Source organism: Lipotes vexillifer, unplaced genomic scaffold (genome assembly GCF_000442215.2).
Source record: "Lipotes vexillifer unplaced genomic scaffold, Lipotes_vexillifer_v1.1 scaffold293, whole genome shotgun sequence".
Taxonomy (NCBI): Eukaryota; Metazoa; Chordata; class Mammalia; order Artiodactyla; family Lipotidae; genus Lipotes; species Lipotes vexillifer.
In genome coordinates this window covers 825,498-845,886 of record NW_006782084.1, presented here as the reverse complement: position 1 = coordinate 845,886, position 20,389 = coordinate 825,498, and the positions used below count along the sequence as shown (strand labels likewise).

The 20,389-nt window shown below is 35.0% G+C and overlaps 2 protein-coding genes across 6 annotated transcripts in view; one reads left to right on the top strand and one right to left on the bottom strand.

Annotated features, from left to right (window-relative positions):
- The window catches only part of MARCHF7 (membrane associated ring-CH-type finger 7), a 34,833-nt gene extending 17,839 nt beyond the window's left edge, over window positions 1-16,994 (top strand). For 2 of the 3 annotated variants that reach the window (XM_007454984.1, XM_007454985.1), the window contains exons 5-9: window positions 2,280-2,449; window positions 8,345-8,454; window positions 11,548-11,661; window positions 13,146-13,194; window positions 15,681-16,994. In XM_007454984.1, the coding sequence (XP_007455046.1) occupies window positions 2,280-2,449; window positions 8,345-8,454; window positions 11,548-11,661; window positions 13,146-13,194; window positions 15,681-15,739 (502 nt within the window). In that variant the 3' untranslated portion in view covers window positions 15,740-16,994. Of the gene's footprint in view, window positions 1-2,279; window positions 2,450-8,344; window positions 8,455-11,547; window positions 11,866-13,145; window positions 13,195-15,680 lie in introns of those variants that run through there. The other variant, XM_007454983.1, reaches the window with a different exon arrangement.
- A 2,656-nt stretch (window positions 16,995-19,650) lies between these two features.
- The window catches only part of LOC103082940 (CD302 antigen), a 128,993-nt gene continuing 128,254 nt past the window's right edge, over window positions 19,651-20,389 (bottom strand). For all 3 annotated transcript variants that reach the window (XM_007454979.1, XM_007454980.1, XM_007454982.1), the window contains one exon: window positions 19,651-20,046. In XM_007454979.1, coding sequence (XP_007455041.1) covers window positions 19,844-20,046 — 203 coding nt within the window. In that variant the 3' untranslated portion in view covers window positions 19,651-19,843. The remainder of the gene's footprint in view (window positions 20,047-20,389) is intronic.

Sequence of the window (20,389 nt, the reverse complement as noted above, 5' to 3'; positions counted from 1 at the left end):
AACAATTTAAATCAAAGGAGGCACCTCCATTCAATTTTATGCCAAAAAAAAAAAAAAAAAAAAAAGATGAATAGATCTGAGATTTTTCACTCCAACTTAATTATTTTGTCATGTTAAGTGTAGTTACTTACTTTTTCCATCTATTAAAATTAGTTTTATGATAAAATGGGATAAGATAGTACATGTAAAATATACTTGTAAGAAGAAAAGACTTATGTAAAGCTAAGGTTGTTGGGTGTTTTTGTTTTTTCTTGTTCATAAAGGCCCCATGTAATGGAATTTTGGGGGAGCATAGTTGTTACTATCATTTTAGGGTCTTTTGGTCTTTAAGAGGAAATACATTCAAATCTTGCTCTGGGGAATAAAGGGAGCTTCGCATGCTTTCTGAGCTATTGAACATTGACTAACATCTTCCCACTTTTCCTTATATAGGACAAATTGTCACCATGTGACTGTTCTCCTCTTTTAAAATTTGCTCTTTTTCCTTCCTTGTAGAAAGATTTACTCTGCCCTGGTAGTGTTAGCTTTAATGTTATTACAGGAGCTCCCTCTAATTGCAAGCTGTCTACTGAGTAATGTAGTAACTATTATATTTCTTGTGCTCAAAGTTAGATTAATTTGAGTGCAGTAGTGTAAGTAGGGCAAAAAATTAATTTAGTGATTTCCAAAAAGAAACTAAGTAAGCCATCACCACCCTGTCTGGTAAGGTAGTTTAAAAAGCAGCATTTGTTGGTTATTTTGACAGAGTTTATATGTGTCTGTGTTCCTTTATTACATATTTTGCTTAAAAATGAGGATTATAAGATACTTTACAATTAAATGAATAAAAGTGTAAAAAATTGAGTCCCAAAGTAAAAACTATCAACCAAAGAAAGTTATATCTAAAGGTAAAACATAAACGTTAATGCTTGAGGTTGTATCTCTGGTTAATCCTAGGCATGAAAGTCACCTAAAAGTACGCCTGTTCTTCTTTCCTCACATCTTTTGCTAAATTCATTTGGAACCCATATAATCCAGGTTATATTTCAGTAACAGTTTAGCATTCTGTATCATCAATTTACTGAGTACCTTTTTCATGTCAGCAGTGGACTAAGGCAATAGGGATTTTAATTTAAAAAACTACTTGTCTTACAGTGATCATTCTGCATTTAAATTAAACAGTACATGTTGGCCTGTGAAATAGAGGACATAGGTTAATGGAAACTGCTCCACACTTTACAAGCCTACCCTTGTAGAAATCAGGATGATTTAATAACATCGCTGGGGTGGGGAAAATGAAAAATTTTTTAATCTCTTCTTTTTTTTTATTATGATTTAATATAAAAAGCTTATCAGTTTAAACATATGTGGTTCTGCTAACATGTAAATTGAAAAATCACAAGTCAATATTTGTTTAATTCATCAAACTTGTCTTAAAAATTTTGGGGGGACAGGGACTTCCCTGGTGGTCCAGTAGTTAAGACTCTGTGCTCCCTATGCAGGGGGTCCAGGTTCGATCCCGGTTGGGGAACTAGATCCCACATGCCACAACTAAAAGATCCCGTGTGCTGCAACTAAGAGCCCGCATGCCACAACAGAAAGATCTTGCATACTGCAACTAATAGTCCACATGCCACAACTAAAAGATCCTGCGTGCTGCAACTAAGAGCCCGCACGTCATAACTAAAAGATCCTGCATGCTTCAGTGAAGATCCCTTGTGCCGCAACTAAGACCCAATGCAGCCAAATAAATATTAAAAAAAAAAAAGTTTTGCAGGGACAAAAGTGATGGGTATATAAGTACATTATCTTTATACTGCTGGAATTGAAGTAGTCTATGGTACTGCAGAAATTAAAATCTTAGTGAAACTTACAAATTGATTGTGAAAAATATGGAATTTAAACTGTGGTAGCAGGGGTGGGGTGTGGTGGTGGTGGGATGAATTGGGAAACTGGGATTGACATATATATACTAATATTTATAAAATAGATTAATAAGAACCTGATGTATAAAAAAATAAATAAAATAAAAAAAAATTAACTGGTACCAAAGATAAAATTACTTAAACCGTTTGAAGATAAGTAATAGGATAGCCTACCTCATTTACCTTTAAAACATTTATTATAATTTTCATTCTTATTGATACAGTTTTTCTTAGAAGTTCCTGTTTACTTTTATTGTTGTTTGCCTTTTTTCTACCCAGAGAGACCATGATATTGTTTGGGATTATGTATGATTGGAAATGACCAACCAGGATGGTTTTGATAGCTCTGTTTAGGAAATGTACCTTCTTTTCCAGCCTCCTTTTAGAGGACTCTGAAGAAGAAGAAGGTGATTTATGTAGAATTTGTCAGATGGCAGCTGCATCATCCTCTAACTTGCTGATAGAGCCATGCAAGTGCACAGGAAGTTTGCAGTATGTCCACCAAGAGTGTATGAAAAAATGGTTACAGGCCAAAATTAACTCTGGTAAGATTTACCCTTTTGTGTATTTTGTTTTAACAGTTTTTCCAAGAGATGCACGTATGTATGCATTTTAATTAACAAATATGGTTATAATTTATTGATTGTCAAATTTATACTCTTATCAAAAGCATCAATCATTTTTTGAAGCAAAAGCATTGAAGAGCATTAGTCTTGCTTCATAAATTTAACATGTAATAGTGTTTCTTATATTTCATTTACTGAACAATCTACTCCCATACATGTATAACGCAACTGTAATTTGTTATTGTTGGTAACCCGTACATCATGCAATATCTTTTTGAATCAAAGAAATACTCTTACTGTTTACCAACTATGTGTCCTTGTAAAAGATTTATTGTCTCTAATGTTGTTATGCAGCAATAAGATTACTGTAGGGAGTCATTGTTTATTAAGTGCCTGTTATGGAGCCAGGCATTGTTCTAGATGTGGGATATAGAGAACAAGACAGACAAGGCATTTGCTCTCCTGGTGGGATTACGTGTTAAAGGAATGCCTTGTTGAGGTGAGGACATTTATACTTGAACGAAGAGGAGCTAGCTATTCTAGAATGAAAGGGAAAGCATTCCAGCACACAGAACAACTAGTACAGAGACTTTAAGGTGGGAATGACTTAGGTGTGTTTGAGGAATTGAATGAAGGCCCAGTGTGGCTGGAGTATAATTAGTGGGAAAGGAGAGGGGTGATAAGTTGAGGTAAGAGAGATTAGCAGAGGCTAGCTCATTTAGGACTTTGAAAGTTAATGTCAGAAGCTTAGATTTTTAGGTAAGTGTCGTGGGAAGCCACTGAAGGTCAGGGGAGTTTTGGCTGCTCTGTGAAGAGTGGAGTTTAGTGGGACAAGAGTAGAAGCAGGGTGGTCAACCGGGAATCTATTGTGTTGACCAACCAGGAGTCTGTCTTTACAAGAGGTGGTGATGGTGGTGGTAGAAATGGATGATGGATTCTGGTATGTTTTGGAGGTAGATTCTATAAGACTCGCCAGTGGATTGGATGTGGTGGAGTGAAGGAGAAAGAACACTTAGAGAAGCTCATATTTTTGCCTTGAGCAACTAAATAAATGGTGGGGCCATTTACTGAAAATAAAGAAGACTGAGAATAGAATAAATTTGGGAGAGGAAACTGAGAGTTCTGTTTTAGAAGTATTGTGTTTGAACTGTTTATTAAATAACCATATGGAAATGGTTATGGGCAGTTAGCAAGACAGGCGTGAAGTTTCAGGGGTTTTAGTGCAGAAAATAAGTTTTAGGAATCATGAGCACATAATATTTTAAGATTTGAGATTAAGTAAGGTCACTTGAGCAAGAGCAGATATTAAAGAAATGAGCCCAGGGCAGAGCCCTGAGGCATCCAGACGCTTAGTGGGAACAGAGAAGGAGATTTGAGGAGCAGCCTCAGTCTGGTATGAAAAAAAACTGAGAAAATGTAGTGTTGTGCAAGCCAAAAGAAGAAAATGTTTTAAGAGGGTGTAACCAACCCTGTCAGGTACTGCAAAGAAATAAGAACAAAGAGATAAGAACTAAGAAATGACAGCTGGATTTGGTAGCATGGATGACCTTGGTGACTTCAGTGCTGGGGCGGTGGTGGGGAGGTGTCTTTATGATTAAATTGAGCTGAATAATACTGGGGAAGCAGCAGCATAGACACCCTCTTACAATAAGCTTTACTGTCAAGGAGATTGGAGATAAAGGGTAGGAATTGGAGAGTTATATGGGGTCATGGTACATGTTTTTGTTTTGTTTTTGTTTCGAGGTAGAAATTTGAGGGCATTTTTTATTTTAACAAGAGATACAGTGGAGAGAAAAAAAATTATGAAAAGGGAAGGGAGGGCTTCCCTGGTGGCACAGTGGTTGAGAGTCCGCCTGCCGATGCAGGGGACATGGGTTCGTGCCCTGGTCCGGGAAGATCCCACATGCCGCAGAGCGGCTGGGCCCGTGAGCCAAGGCCGCTGAGCCTGCACGTCCAGAGCCTGTGCTCCACAGTGGGAGAGGCCACAGCAGTGAGAGGCCTGCATACCGCAAAAAAAAAAAAAAAAAAAAAAAAGGGAAGGGAAAGATGGGATCCAGAGCACAAGTTGAGTAGTTAGCCTTTAATAGGAAAAAGGATACTTCTTCTCTAGAAAGCTAGTGTAGATATGGATTATTGATCAGTTTGTTGCTTTGGTGAGAAGGTGCTTGAATTCCTATATAATTGCTTCCGTTTTCTTAGTAAGGTCTTTAGCTGATGAGGGGATGGGTTAAGAGATTTTCATGTGTGGGGAAAATAACATTCTAAAATGCTTTCAGGGTTTTCAGGTAGTACTAATGTCCATGAAAATCTGTGGCCATGAATATGATTTAAAAGTGGGATAGGAAAAAAAAAGTGGGATTGGGTTACATGTATATTTTTTTTAGAAGCAGTTTTCAGATACTTGGATACAGATAAGGATTTGAGTTCGATGGGGTTGGGACCTTTGCCAGTCAAGTATGATGAAGGGAGTTAAGGGTGTTTATAAGGCTGTAGTTGTGGTAAGCCTAGAAATTAGACAAAATAAGAAAGGGAGTAAGGACATTGGGAAGTGGATGGTGAGAAGTGGTAGGGTCAGTGTCTTTGAATCTCAGTGACATTGAAGAGAATTGCCAGAGTAGGTGAGCTAAAATGATGAAAAGTTGTAGGTGCACAGGAGAGGATGCTTAAAATACGGATTTTAGGAGTAGTGCAAGTACACTGCAATGACAGGGTCAAGGGTATGACCATAAAGTAGGTGGCTTAGGTGGGGAAGGGTAATATTGGAAGCAAGGATGTTGAGGAAGTCAGAATCAAATGTGGTCTTAATGTGCATGTTGAAATAGCCAAGAAATAAGTTGGGTAAAGAAGAGACGTGCTAAAGTCATTAATGAATGAGGAGGAACTTAGAGTTTCAAAACAGCAATAGGTGTGGGGAGGGGGCATCTATCCCTATTTCTTGGCCCTGAGGTACAAAGCATTATGGGGGAAAAAATGGCTGCAGAAGAGTATGTATCAGTTTGTGAGGCACTGTGGTTCAGCCTTGAAGTTGAAGAGATAATTCATAAAGGAGATTGGTTAAGAGGAATTTAATGTTAGACTATAAGTACCAGAGGACCTAGTGAAATGTTACTCGTAGGGTAAGAATGTGACTAGTAGGGTGGGACATTAGATCAGAGTAAAAAATGTACATAATTGTGTGAAAAGGACAGTCTGATGATGATAGCTGGGTAGCATAGGCAAACAGGTTGTGAGGTATGATGGTACTAATTTTAATAATCTGTTGGAGTTTGAGTAACCTATTCAAACTGGAGATTACGAGGCTAGTGGGAAACTTTTTTCCTGCAGCAAGGTTAGCAAAGGCCTCCTTGGGGTAGGGGGTTATCTTTTCTTGTAACCTAACCTGATCCCAAACCTGTGGGATAGGGCTGTCTTACCTGTAGCAGCCTCTTCTTGGCTGTATAGTGTTATGACAGCCTCATAGGCTTTATTAGTCATCACCCTGGGGTGTTATTAAGATAAAGTGAGCGCTCAGCATGGTTCTTGACACTTAGCAAGGGTCCAGAAATGTTAGGTATTACCAAAATGAAAAACAACTTGACTCACCTTCTGTTATACTTGCAATTGGATTGTTAGTATTATGTAGGCAGGAAAACAGATAACACAATATATTGTCTAAGAACATTGAATTTTTGGAGTTAGACATGCTTAGGTTGGAATATTGACTCCAACACTTAACTATAGGATTTTGAGTAAGTCTCTTTTAACATTGGTTCTGAACCCTGGTTGCTGATCAAAATATTAACCATTGGAGTTTTTAAAAACATAGATGCCTCAGATCCATTCCTAAACATTTTTAAGTAGGTCTGGGGTTGAGCCTCAGTTCCCTCATGAATAAAATTGAGTAATAGCTTGTTGTTAAGGTCAAATGAGATGATGTTTATGAATAGTTTCTCACAGTATTGGACTTATAGTAAGTACTCAATTAAATAGGTTTTAAAGGTAATAATAAGTATTCATGGTCAAATGAATGTTAAGATCTCAGGAACTGAACCTTCCTTTTAAGTTTCCACAAGGCTTTCTCGTATTTTCATAAAGACCCCATCTGGTAGGTGATTCTCTGGTAGAGATTCATTTCAGCATTTATTAGGCAGCTACTATATATGGACTGTTAAAACTCTGCAGGATGTTCAAAGATGAATAGAATACGTCTAGTACAAGTTTAGGTAAATGCAGTCAGGGCCTACTGAATGAGGTGGGGTGTAAAGGACAGAGTCCTGGATTAAAGATTGTAGGGATAAATGGGTTACTCCCATCTGCGTATGGCCTTTTGGAACAACTTCTGTAGGTCACTTGTTCCGTGGAAGAGAAAAATGAAACCCTAAGATGTGAAAGACTTTGTTTTAATGATATCCAGTGTCCATATTTTATGACCATCACATTTTTCCTGCTTCTGAATCAGAGAATAAATGTCTGATAAGAGAAAGCCTTCTAAAGTTTCACGTTCTTTATATTCTCCATCAGGTCATAATACTATGGACTTACCCTTGAATCTCCAGAACTTCTAATCTATTTTGGCACATAACAAACACTCAGTAAATGTTAGTTAAATTGAATCTAAATCTTTTTTTACATTTTTTTTTTTTTTTCTTGCGTTATGCGGGCCTCTCACTGTTGTGGCCTCTCCCATTTGCGGAGCACAGGCTCCGACGCGCAGGCTCAGCGGCCATGGCTCACGGGCCCAGCCGCTCCGCGGCATGTGGGATCTTCCCGAAACGGGGCACGAACCCGCGTCTCCTGCATCGGCAGGCGGACTCTCAAGCACTGCGCCACCAGGGAAGCCCGAATCTAAATCTTTATCTTGTTTATGCACATGACTTGCTCTAATTTTTAGTACATTTTTTCATTTTAAAACCCTGTCTAAAAATAAAGACAAGGGGGATAATGGCTATTTATTTAATTAGACAAGACCTACTTAATTGGAGCCAGAAGCTTAGGAGTAACCAAATGTTGAGTGCCTATAGGACAGACGGAATTTTATTTAATTGTGGTAAAATATAAATTGATATAGCATGAAATTTGCCCTTTTAACCATTATTAAGTATATAATTCAGTGACATTAAGTAGATTCCGAATGTTTTGTGACCATCACCACTATTTATTTACAAAACTTTTAAGTCATCCTAAACAGAAACATTATATCCATTAAGCACTAACACCCTTCTTCCCCTCCTCCCCAGCCCCTGCTAACTTCTGATCTACTTTCTCTGTGAATTTGTTTATTCTACATATTCCTTACAAGTGGAATCATACAACATTTGTCCTTTTTGTATCTTATTTGTGCCTTATTTTACTTAGTTGTAGCATGTATAAGGACTTCATTCTTTTCATGGCGGAGGGGAGCTGTTTTTATCTAAACAAAGGTAGATCCCTTTTTTTGCCTTCTATCCTGCAGGGAAGACACATTTCTTAGACCACAGAAGGTCTTAGTATATGTTGTCACATTAAAGATACTAGCCTGAGTATATGTAACTAGTTGTTTTAGATACCATGTTTTCTTGGCATCTTGCCAGAGTACTTAAGGAGGAAGTAGGAAGTACAGATAACATTCCATTGTCAGCTTCCCATAACAAAATGTATGAGCATCTGGTGTGGGGGGGGAACCACAAATAATGGGTGGAGGCTTAGGTACCACAGAGTAGGACTTGACATGCACATCAGGTGTTACTGATTGATATTTTAGGAGACATTACTGGCTTATGGTCGTAGCACAGTCTCCCTGCTGTCTCTTCCTCCCTGCCTTCCTTTCAGTTTTCTGTATTCTAAGCTTAAACCTACAAGGAAAAATGTTATGTGGAGACCCTGCAAAATTAAGCTTTACTTGTAATTTTTTACCAGGTTCTTCGCTAGAGGCTGTAACCACCTGTGAACTCTGTAAAGAGAAGTTGCAGCTTAACCTGGAGGATTTTGATATTCATGAACTACATAGAGCTCATGCAAATGAACAAGTTAGTATATTTTGCCTAATTTACCTTGGTAAGTGTCTATTCTGTGCTTAAAGGACAACTCTTGAAGAAAAGATTAAATCATGGTCAGAAAACCTTCATTAAAATAATAATAACAACAATTTTCTTTTACTGCATTAGGTATGATTTTATAATTTTTCTTTACTTTCCTATAACTTTGTGAAAGTGAAAGGCAAAAAAGCAAGTCATAAGTTTTAAATTATTAAGGTAAAATTTATTATATGGTTCCTAAATAAAAGTGAAAATAAAGGCTTACCAAGTGGTCCCCAAATAGGCATGCTAAGAGCTGTCTCAGTTGTGAATACCTCTTAGTCCTAGAACATGATTGAAACACCAAGCCCTGGATCTTCATCCTTTCTTCCTTCCTTCCTCCCTCCATCCCTCCCTCCGTTCCTCCATTCCTTTTTTTTTATGTTAGGAATAGCTTTTTATGTGCCTATCTGCCCCCATGTTCTTCTACTATCCTGGTTCCCTCCACTCTTCTCATTCCTACCTCCAACTTTATGTTGAACAACTTATTTATGAAGTCTTTTATTCCAAGTTCACATTGTTTATAAACCTCTTCCTTTTAGTATTTGTGTCATTATAGTCTATTCATATAATGAATAATCTGATCTTATTAACTTTTTTTTCAAATATTCTCATTTCTCAGATTTTGGGGTATTATTGATAACTGTTTTCCTTCTAATAATGATTTGGTCACTAATTTTTGTTTCTTGAAGCTTTAAATTTAAAAAAAATTTTGAGATGCTTAGATAGGTAGAATGAAGAGTTCAATATTTCCCCCCTTTTCTTCCTCCTAAAGGAAAATTCTGGGGGAAAAAGATGTTAAAGGAAATTACAAGGATGACTCAAGAGCCGTACTCTCCAAGTGTGCTTAGAGTAATTGTTATAAAAAGAGATATGATGGTGGGAGAATGCATGAATGCTTGAAAAACACTTTAAGGAGTAGTGGACACCCCCCTTTTTTTGATAGAGGTAAAGTTCACATAAACATAAAAATCATTTTAAAGTGAACAATTTGGTATATTTGCTATGTTGTGCAACCACCACCGCCATCTACTTCCAAGACACTTTCATCTCTCCTAAAGAGAATCCTGTACCCGTTAACCAGTTGCTCCCTGTCCCCTGCTTCCTTCGGCAGCCTCCAACTGCCTTCTGTCTCTCTGGATTTATCCATTATGGATATTTCATATAAATGGAATCAAGCAACATGATCTTTTATGGATACCCTTTACTTTTAAAATGTGGGAATAATGAATACCCTTTGAAAATCTGATTAAAGTCACACTCCTGGGCTTCCCTGGTGGCGCAGTGGTTGAGGGTCTGCCTGCCGGTGCAGGGAACGCGGGTTCGTGCCCTGGTCCAGGAGGATCCCACATGCCTCGGAGCGGCTGGGCGCGTGGGCCATGGCCGCTGGGCCTGCGCGTCCGGGGCCTGTGCTCCGCAGCGGGAGAGGGCACAACAGTGAGAGGCCCGCATACCGCAAAAAAAAAAAAAAATCCACACCTAACAAAATATACAAAGACACAATATTTGTATATGATTTAAGGGATTCCCAGATCCTTTGAAGCTGATTACTTAGATCCAGGTTAAGAATCACTGATTTAATTAATGAACCATTAAGGCAATTGATGTAGCATGGATGCTATTCATACTAATTATTACTTTATTCTTTAATGTGCCACTTGTCCAAAGAGAATAGTGTTTTCAGCAAGGAATTGTCTTAAATCCCTAAGGAGTCTCTCTAGATAGCTGAGCATTGATATTTTAAAGAATGGGGGATAGAGTATGTAAAAATAGAATGATGGAAAGAAAAAAATTTTTTTTCATCTTCTCAAAATGAGAGTAGGTTTCAAAGGATGGTTTTCTTCTGCCATTCTTCCTTCTCTAGGTGCTCCATCATGTCTCTTAAAGGTGGTTCTTTGGCATTTCGATTCAACCAGGAATGTTTTCATTGTTCTCCAAGGATCTAATGACCCACAATCTTAAATAATTTAAGTGTGAGGAAATATTAGGTGGAGTCATTGTAAAAGCAATGACAGTCTTGATTAAGCTTCCTGGCTTTAACTTCTTCGTTCTGTGTGAATCTTGGATTCTGGGGGCCCAAGAACTACTCTCATTTGAAATGATTAGGTTAATGCAGTTTATTTCCTCATTGTCCAGTAGCTTCAAGTTTTTCAAGGTGATAAGCATTAAAATATTTTTTTAAAATTTTGAGGACATAAATTTATTTCCTTTTAAGTTAAAAATAAGAAAAGTAAGTGAAGATTTAAAGAAAGTTTTAATAAGTCAATTTCAGATTTCTTGAATGCTCTGTGGAATCTGATAACCAGTTACTTGCTGAAGTTGTTACTAAGAACGTATAGTTCTTAACTTCAGATGAGTTAATTGCCAAAAATGATACAACTTACAGGTAGTTCACTGTATAAAAATTACAGGACAGATTAGGTTTTTAATAACACTATATTCATGACTTGTATTCTTAGCTTCAGAACAACAATTTTGAACCAAAGGACAGTTTTTACTCACTATAAATTTCTATGTGAATGATACGAAGAACAGTTACTCTATTACCTTTATTAGTTCATTTTTATATTTGCTGTTGCCTTAATTATATTATGTAATAAACACTTGACCCATTTGACTAGGCTTTAATTGTATAATTTTTTGATTTAGCTATAGATTAAATGATAATTTTAAGTAAACATTTATAGCCATTTGTATTAATAAAATCTGTTAGGCGCATTATAACTTGATAGAACCAGAGCATTCATTCTACCATCAAATGAGTTAAAAGTCCCACTTTTATATAAATTACATAAAAGAAGACTGTATGAAAATAAAGAGGATATTCACACACCTATTTGTACACCTTACAGCATTAGTAAAATTATGAAATTATGGAGGGTGACTTTTTATTTCTTGGTTTAATAGATGATGCTGTATCTCTTACTAAGACTGGATATGAATACATTTCCTCTAGTTTCTCAGTATACTTTGGATGTCAATCTCTTGTCTATTAATTTTTCATTCTCCATATTCTTCTTTTTCTCGTTTGCTTCCCTTTTGAAGGCTGAGTATGAGTTTATCAGCTCTGGTCTCTACCTAGTTGTGTTATTGCACTTGTGCGAACAAAGCTTTTCTGATATGATGGGAAATACGAATGAACCAAGCACACGTGTCCGAGTAAGTAACCTTGGAGCAGGGGAAAAGGGAGGATGTGATGCAACAAGTGTTTGCTTTGGAAAGCAGATTGTTTTATATGTTCACAGTCTATTTCCTTTGGGGAGTTCTTACATTAAAATCTTTCTTAAAATTAAAGGTACTGTAGATTTAATAGAAATTGCTGTCTGCCTTACCTCTTTATTAAGCAACCTTATTTTCTCATAAAGCTGTTTTAGAAAAAGAAGTAATTTTCTAGCTCTTGAAGGTGATTGGAATATATTTCAGTTAAAAACAGGGACAGAATTGGAAGTACTAAGGAAAATGCTCTTTTTAATTAAAAAACAAAAACAAGACTCAGTATTTTAACTTAGAAACCTGAAATTGAACTCCAAAAACTGTAAGAGTATGGGAAATTAACATCAATTTATTTGTTACTATCTTGTAAAAGATTACCAGTGTAGTAGTTTTTAAGCCTCCATATTTCAAACTACTTAAGATCTGGACTATTTGGTATTTAGTCTATACACTGTTGCCTTAATTTAACACTTAAGGTAGCTGTTTGTTAGGTATTTTTAATTAAATGGTACTGTTTTGGAAATTTATACTCTACTGCCTTGCCCATTTTATGTAGCGGGGACTAGAGTCTATATATCTCATTACAGTAGCATTCTGAACACCTAATATCTTGAAATGTGTTCATAAACATATCCTTCAAACTATTTTTTATATAGATGTTCTCTTGGTGATGAAAATTTAGTAGAGTTTATGGTGAGGTATAATGTTTCCATTATATTTTGAAAATTATCAAATAGCCAATTCAGTGTATATGGGTAGAACATTTTTCTCTAATCATGTAAACATTATTCCTGTGAGCCAGTTGACAGATTTATTATCATTCAGAGAAAAGAGAACGAACTATCAAGAGCTTTCAGAATTTGAGCAAAGAGCTCTTGATTTCTAAACAGGCAACTTATCTCTTCAGAGTGAACGAACCATATAAAGTATATAATAAGATGTGTTGAATTCATGCCTTTGTAAAAGGTATACACAAGTTAATAATAAAGTGGAAGTCACTTTTATGATTTTTTTAAAAGTACAGAGTCAAATGTAATACTTCTAGGCAGGAAAATACTGATTTATTATTTTAATTGACCACTAAAATTCACTTGGGTCCAAAATGCAGAGGTTTAATTTTTTTTCCCCATAGTGTTTGGAAGTATTATATCAATGCAAGAAGACAGCAGTATTCATAGAATATTATATCTGCTCCCAATTTCTACATGATTAATATATGATTTTTACATAGGTAATAATGATTATATAAGACATTAAAAAAATCATGTCCTTAAGCTTGTAAGTTTTGATGTTGGGGGAGAAAGACCCCCTATTTAAAGGCTTAAAATTATGTTTGACTTTTAAGTAGAAATGAATCTCTTATACTGATTCTCTCTTTAGATCCATTTGCTACATTTAAACTACTGTATTTCTTTCTGCATTGTTTCTAGTTTATTAACCTTGCAAGAACTCTTCAGGCACATATGGAAGATCTCGAAAGTAGGTGGAATTTCCCCTCCCCAGACTTGTTGAATTTACTTTTGCAAATTAAACCCACAGAGCAAAACCTAAGTATATATATACTCTTTCTACCAAATTAGAGCTTCATTTATAGGCTTAATAATACCAGAATAATTGATTTGGGAAAGATGGGTTGGGCAACTGACACTAATTTTTTAAGAGCCTATTTTTTTTTAATTAAATTAATTTTAATGTATGGAAGGGTGTTATTTTAACCATTGGTATTTTATTTAAAATAAAAATATATATTTAATCACCTTAATTTTAACACTTAATGTTAACACTTTTTTAAAAGAAGACGTTTAACTACTAATCAAAACACACTTCTTTAGATTTTTTGAGTGTGAAATTTTACTTGTTCTTTAGCTTTGTTAGATCATAAAAGGTGTTCCCTGGGTTTATATATAGTTCTAGGAATATAATGGTGAAAGAGTCCTAATTCTGAGTCCCTAACAGAAGCCATAGTTTTTTTTTTTTTTTTTGCTCCTTGTTCAGGTCCTCATGGACCTTTAATAGGCAGCCAGCTCCGCCAGCAGCTCCAATCTCTTAAGATCACGTTCCAGCTTTAGGACTTCTGCCTGGGCTCCTATGTGAAGGCACTTAATGCCCAAATCTTTACAGGCATCTGCACAGCTTACCCTCTTCTCAAAGTCCTACAACCTCCAGGGTGCTTCATACCAGGTGGGCACAGATATTGGTGGCTCTGGAACAGTTCCTGGGAATCCAAGATTACCCTATTGTGCTTTTTCACCCAAAGCAACTGGCATCCCATGATCAGATTCCAGTACACTCTTTGAAGTGTTTTTATATATGTATTCTCCAATTGATTATCTTCTATACTCATCTTCAAAATACTTGGACTGTTAACCTGTAGTGTGCATAATATTTTTACCTCTAGAGAAAGCTTAGCATCCTTTGAAGTAACGTTTTTTTAAAGTTTTAAAAAGGATTAGAGGTACAACTAGGTAATGCATTTTCACAATTTTAGTATGTGTGGAAATGGTATATAAAGGAATCAAATGGTATAATAAAGTGGGACTTCATTAGTGTAAATCTTTTTTTCCTTCATACCTTCTTAGTTCAGATCCATCATGTTAGCTAATACAAAGATTAGCTCTGTCTTTTGTAAATTATAATTGATACTTTGTCAAATGTGATGAGAGTAATTTGTTGCAGTGTACATTTTTCCCAGATTGCTTGTTTTTTTTCAACTAACATTCTCATTTAGAATTTAGTTTTCTAAACATATAGGAGGGTCTACTCGCAACATGTGAATGAGAGGGAAAAGGTGAAGTTGAAATATATACCCAGACTCAACTAAGAGTGAAAGATGTGGGTGCTACAAGTTAACTCCTAAGTACTAGAGTATTAATACATTCTGAAAATTGGTTCTGACTGAATTTTCTTCTGTAGAGTTAATCCAGTAAAAAACATGAGAAATTCTCTGAAAAGCTATTTTATTTTTTAGTTTAACATTTCTCCATGATACTGCATAAAAGTTAAACATAGGATTTACTCTTCATGAGCTAAGTATATGCTTGATATTTATTTAAAATGGATTGTAAATTTCTGTAAGGTAAATATATGGAGATTGAAGTTTGATCTATACGTGTTGCATAATTTTTTCTTGTTGATTCCATTTGCTGGTTGCCCTTAAATTGTCCAGTATTAAATACAGGAACAGTGTACATTTAACCTTTCTGCCCTTGATAATAGAGGAAATGCTGGTAGGATGTTTAGTGAACTTCTGTTTTCCTTCACATGCAGACAGTTACATAGTCTTGTACTTTACTGTGTCCTTCTTAAAGACGTTCGTGGAAGTTTTATATTAAACTCTTGAGCCACTAATGACTCTAAAATAAATTGAGGTCGGACATGTTGCAAGAGTGATAAATTTCTGACAACGTGGAGGCATAGGAATAATCTCAACAAAAGGTTTTTACTAAATCCAATTATATTAACTTAGGCTGTGTCTATATAAAGCTTTTTTGACTAACTAAATAGAGCTTTTTCTTGGCATTGTATAGACATAGCTCTGATGTAAATTTCAAGAACACGTATAACCTATTATTCTATGTACATTTTTTTTCATTCTCATCGGATACATCAAACATGCAGCAGTAATAAGCCAGATTCTACTCAGGTGTGTGAGAGCACTTGCCTTAAGTTTACTTTCTCTAGTGTATTCCTCATTAGCTACTATGAACACAAATTGATCTCAGAAACTTTTTAGATGTTCTTGAACCACATTTTTAAACATTTTCATTTTAATAAAAACAGAAGAAAAAAGTGTGGGAGTGGGAGCGTTGTAGATGGGCCTCACCCACAGTCAGACCGCCCTAACCCTGGCATATACTACATTGGGTTTTTTATCGTACAAGTCATTGCTGTTCTGGCTTCATACTTACACTTCCATTCTCATCCCCCTTAAAATCATTCTTGATCATCCTGTTTTCTTTCAACAGCTTCAGAGGATGATTCTGAAGAAGATGGAGACCATAACAGAACATTTGATATTGCCTAACTTCATGAGACAAATGGATGATCTGTGAACAGTGTTTATTAAAACTGGCAATTAAGTATGAATTAATTTTCTGGGGAAATACCTATTGAATACATTTACTGTCTATATATATATAGAATGAAAAAATATATATACACACACACACACATATTATGCATGTATATATATGTTCATTCTCAAGTGTTGCTGAATTAAAATTCTGCTGGGCCTTTTAACATGGCCAGTGAATCTGATGTTTATAAACTGGTAATTAAAAGTATTTTTCTTTTAGATGAGTGGGGAAAGTGTTATTACCCTTGTTTTAAATATCTAAGCAATGCTGACAGCCCTTTTTTGTGTTGTGATTACTGTAGTTATATTTATGAAAAAAGGTTGGTGTTTTAGTCTCGTTAGTGAAAAAAGTGGGACAAAATATGCTTTTAGAATAAATTGCCAAATGGCACCTAATTATTTTTCTTTTTAAAATGCCTTAAGTTGCGGTCTCATTTTCATAATCATTTGCTTCCAGTGTTTAAAAAAAAAGAAGAATGGGGAGAAAGTTAAGAAGAGCATTCATTATATTAGGTTTCCAAATTTAATTTGAATTCTAAATTCACTTAGCAATGAAGTCTAATTTTTAAAATATATAAAAATAAAGTGTACAAATGGATGAATTTTTGTATTGATGTGCAAAATGCAGATTATATTTGATAGGCCATAGTATGTAGATATTCCTTTTAGGAATATCACAGCTGTAAATTATATCAGAATCGCCAGTCAGATGCTATTTGGTTAAAAATATTATTACAGTCTCAAGTTAAATATTTTTAAATCCCACATTCAGAGTTTAAAACACTGGTTTTCAATGTGTTTTTTAGTGTTGTCACTTCTTGATAGATAAATATGATATAAATAACCTGTTTGGATCCTGGTCGTTTTTAACTGTTCCTTGGTAATTCTAAGCATTTATTTGATGACTTAATATTTTTCACTACCTTTAGAGAAGAGATGAACATTAACTGTTCACCATACTGTGGTCCTGAGTTGTGTATATGTCCATAACACTGTATATTTTCTCTGTCAACACCCTTAAGATACACTTAAAAATGCCTTCAGGCGGGTTTCAGGTTAAAGTCAGTCTTTTGTCCAGCTACTTTTTCAGAACCTAAATAGAAACCATGTAATTTCTCACATGTGAATCAACAGTTTGCCCACATTCAGTCAGATTGTTGGTCCTAATGTAAAACTTCGGCTTGAAATAAAGTGCATACTGATTGATTTACTTTATAGTTTGAAATGTTTCCTTCTAAACTGGTGCTCAAAGAAGCCTTCAAACCTTACAGCCAAGAATCTTATTTTAAATCCCATTTTATATGAAATATAATTGTTTGTTTGTAAAACATTTGTTCAGCTTCTGCCTGTTGTTTCTAGAACATTTGTTCAACTTCTGCCTGTTATCTTTGCGTTGCCTTTCTTAAAGCAGATATGCAAAATTTAAGGATGTCAGTATCAATATCTATTCTACAGGTCTTTAGGGATCCTTTGACTTTGAAACATTTATGCTTTTAATAGAACTCAGCATGAAAATGTAGTGTCTTAACCCACAAAATTTTTTATTTAAAAATTTTAAGTAAATGGTAGAAAACATGCCATTGGTGTACATACAATTTATTTATGGTTTTGCTATATTAACTGCTAAATGACAGATACAGACAGTGGCTTGGGCTTTATAGTATTTTTGTAGTTCCTTTGTACCACTTAGTATTTCAATATTGTATTAGCTTCATATGCCCTGTAAATGTGAATTAGAGGGAGTAAGAAAAATCTTTCATTGGTATCACTTTTAAATTCTGAACAAAATAGAGACCATATACTACTCAAGTTCCTAAGAATTTAAGATTGCAAATTCCTAAGAAAATGTAGTTAAAAGTAAATGGTAGCTAAAAGTAATGATAGTAGTAATAGTTGCCACACATAAGAATTACATTGTCATTATTGGGTAGAACCAAGATGTTTGAAGAAAGCAGTTTATACATTCTGAATATAAACAGGCATGCTAATGTTACTGTTAATATTAAAAATAAATACAGACTTGAATGATTCAGTTATCTGTTGACCACCAAATAGATACAAGGGCCTACTATAGATGTTCAGATAAATAAAGAGAATTAAGATTTAGCACTGCATTACTGGGGTCTTTAAGGACTTGTTTGAAAATAAAATCAAACATGGAAAATTAAATCAGTTAAAACAGCCATTTTGGTAGAGCTGTCATTATTAGGTAGAAGTTATTGAAATGAACTGAAGAAAATTAGTTATGTAGAAGTGGAAGGGGAGACTCTAGAGCAGCATTGTCCACTGAAACTTTCTATGATAATGGAAATGTTCTACAATTTGCATTGCCCATCGTGGTAGCTCCTAACTGCATGTGATCTGAGCATTTGAAATATGGCTAGTGCAGTTGAGGAAATGAACTTTATTTAAATAGACACATGTGGCTAGTGGCTACTGTATTAGATACTGTAAAGATCTGTGATTGATAGTTGCAAAGCTTTAAGGAACAGATGGCTGGCCTCAGTTCTTAAAGGAGTGGTAGAATTTGAGTAGCAAAAGCAGTAAGGAATTCTAGTCTAATGTTCACGATTAGCAGCACTATTAATACTCTATCAGTAATAAAATAGACATCTCAATCAATACACAAAATCTCAAAGCTTTTACAGAGCATAATTGTTTTGTAATAACACCTAGTATAAAATTTGTTTTTTAGTATCACATAGTCACATTATTCACTTTGCAGTTATTCATGTCTTATTAAGAAATCTGCCATTAATTGTGACAAGGGATGTTTCTGATTCATGGTGGCCAGTGGAAACAGATGGCGCAAGCTAGGACTTCGTTGCCACTGGTCAACCTTGAGAGATAGTGTCTCTATCCATATGAAAAGTATTCCCATAAGATGATAGATGGGATATGCATTAGGGAGAGAGATTACTTTCCTCGCACTTTCAAGTTTCTACATAAAGTAAATACAATTTTATGTGAAGTACATATATTATCTTTTCTAATACTGTGTTTTTAAGTTGCTAAAGAAATCATTGTTTCAGCTTTCTTCCATTTTCATTTTTTACCCGCCAAATGATTATTTCACCATTGTCTTAAAATACACATACTGAAAACTTTGAACATGATAGTTAGTTTTTCTCTGCAGTTATTGCTTACACAGGTTTCATGTCATTGAATGATAAACTTCATCAAGGCTTGGGGAGCATGAGATAGATATATAGGAACAGATATGGAGGTAGAAAAATCCTTGAAGGACACTATGACCCAAGAGTTACCCGCAATGCCAGCCTCCTCCACACCTTCCTGGTATGGCTGTAATTTTTTTTTGTTTCACAAAATCTTACTGAAATTCTGACCATTTATGATCAGTGCTAAATACTGTTTGTTTGTGGTCCAAAACAGTGTTCTAAAAGTACTGAAACTGTATAATTACATGGCATATGGGGTGTTAAAAATCTGTAAAATTTTCTACATGTAAATCATGAAGATGGAAATATTAGAGGAATTATCAGAGTAACCAGCATAAGTGATATCTAAATGTAGAGAATCTATATTAAGATCAGGTTTGTTCTCCATATCTTATTGATAAAGGAGCAAGACCATAGAAATTACTAAAGGCCTAGTGATTGCTAAAATTATAGTGATAAGCCAAAGTTTTCTTTTTTTTTTAAATTCAACTATAAACCAAGGTGGTTCAACTCTGGGAGGTAAGATGGAGGAGGTAAAACAAGTAGACTGGGTTTTTTGGGTTTTTTTTAAACCTGATTTACTATTAATACTTGAGCTTTAAGCTTTCCTTCATTCAAATGAAAGGTGCATTTGGGGAGGTGGTTAAAACCATTAAATTATATCTAAGATTATTCCTTTTTTAAAAACTTTGTTCTTATAATCCTAAAGATTATTTTTTGTCACAGTCGGTGATTACATGAGAGTAGTGAACGTTACTGGAATTAGGTAATACATCATAAAAACCATGATTTTCATTGTTAGGTTTTATATTAAAATCTTGCATTGGAATCATTGTCAAGGTATTTGATGTCTTAATCTGAGATTTCCAGAACCTTAGTCGAATTGAATATCATATTCGTTTTCCTCTGCAACGACTAAAACACAGTCATCATTATAAGGTGATTGGGGTGCAGCTGAAAAAACTGTGGTGAAACCAGAATCCAAACTTCTTTTGTACAGGAACCAAACGACTGCTCCCAAAACTGTCAAAATTACTGTGCTAGCAATCACCAAAGCTGATATTAAAATGTGGTTATCTGAAAAGGAAAAGACAAAAGAAAATATGGGAAATCAGGATACACAAGTTGATAGTATTGCTTTTTGGGGAGCACAAATATAGTTTCATCACATAATATTTCACTATTTTGAGAATTTCTCACATTGGTTAGAAAAATAGTTACACACATTTATTCCTATCAAGATTTATATTTCTTAGCTTGAATAATTGCCATACTTCAAAATTTGAGATAAACTTTGCAGGTCTCCAGTCTACTTTAAGATCCTAAAATGGAAATTATCCACACTGAAGGTTTCACCGTATATTTCTATTTGCATATATCATTTTATGTTATCCAAAGTATACATGTGCATAGCTTAAAA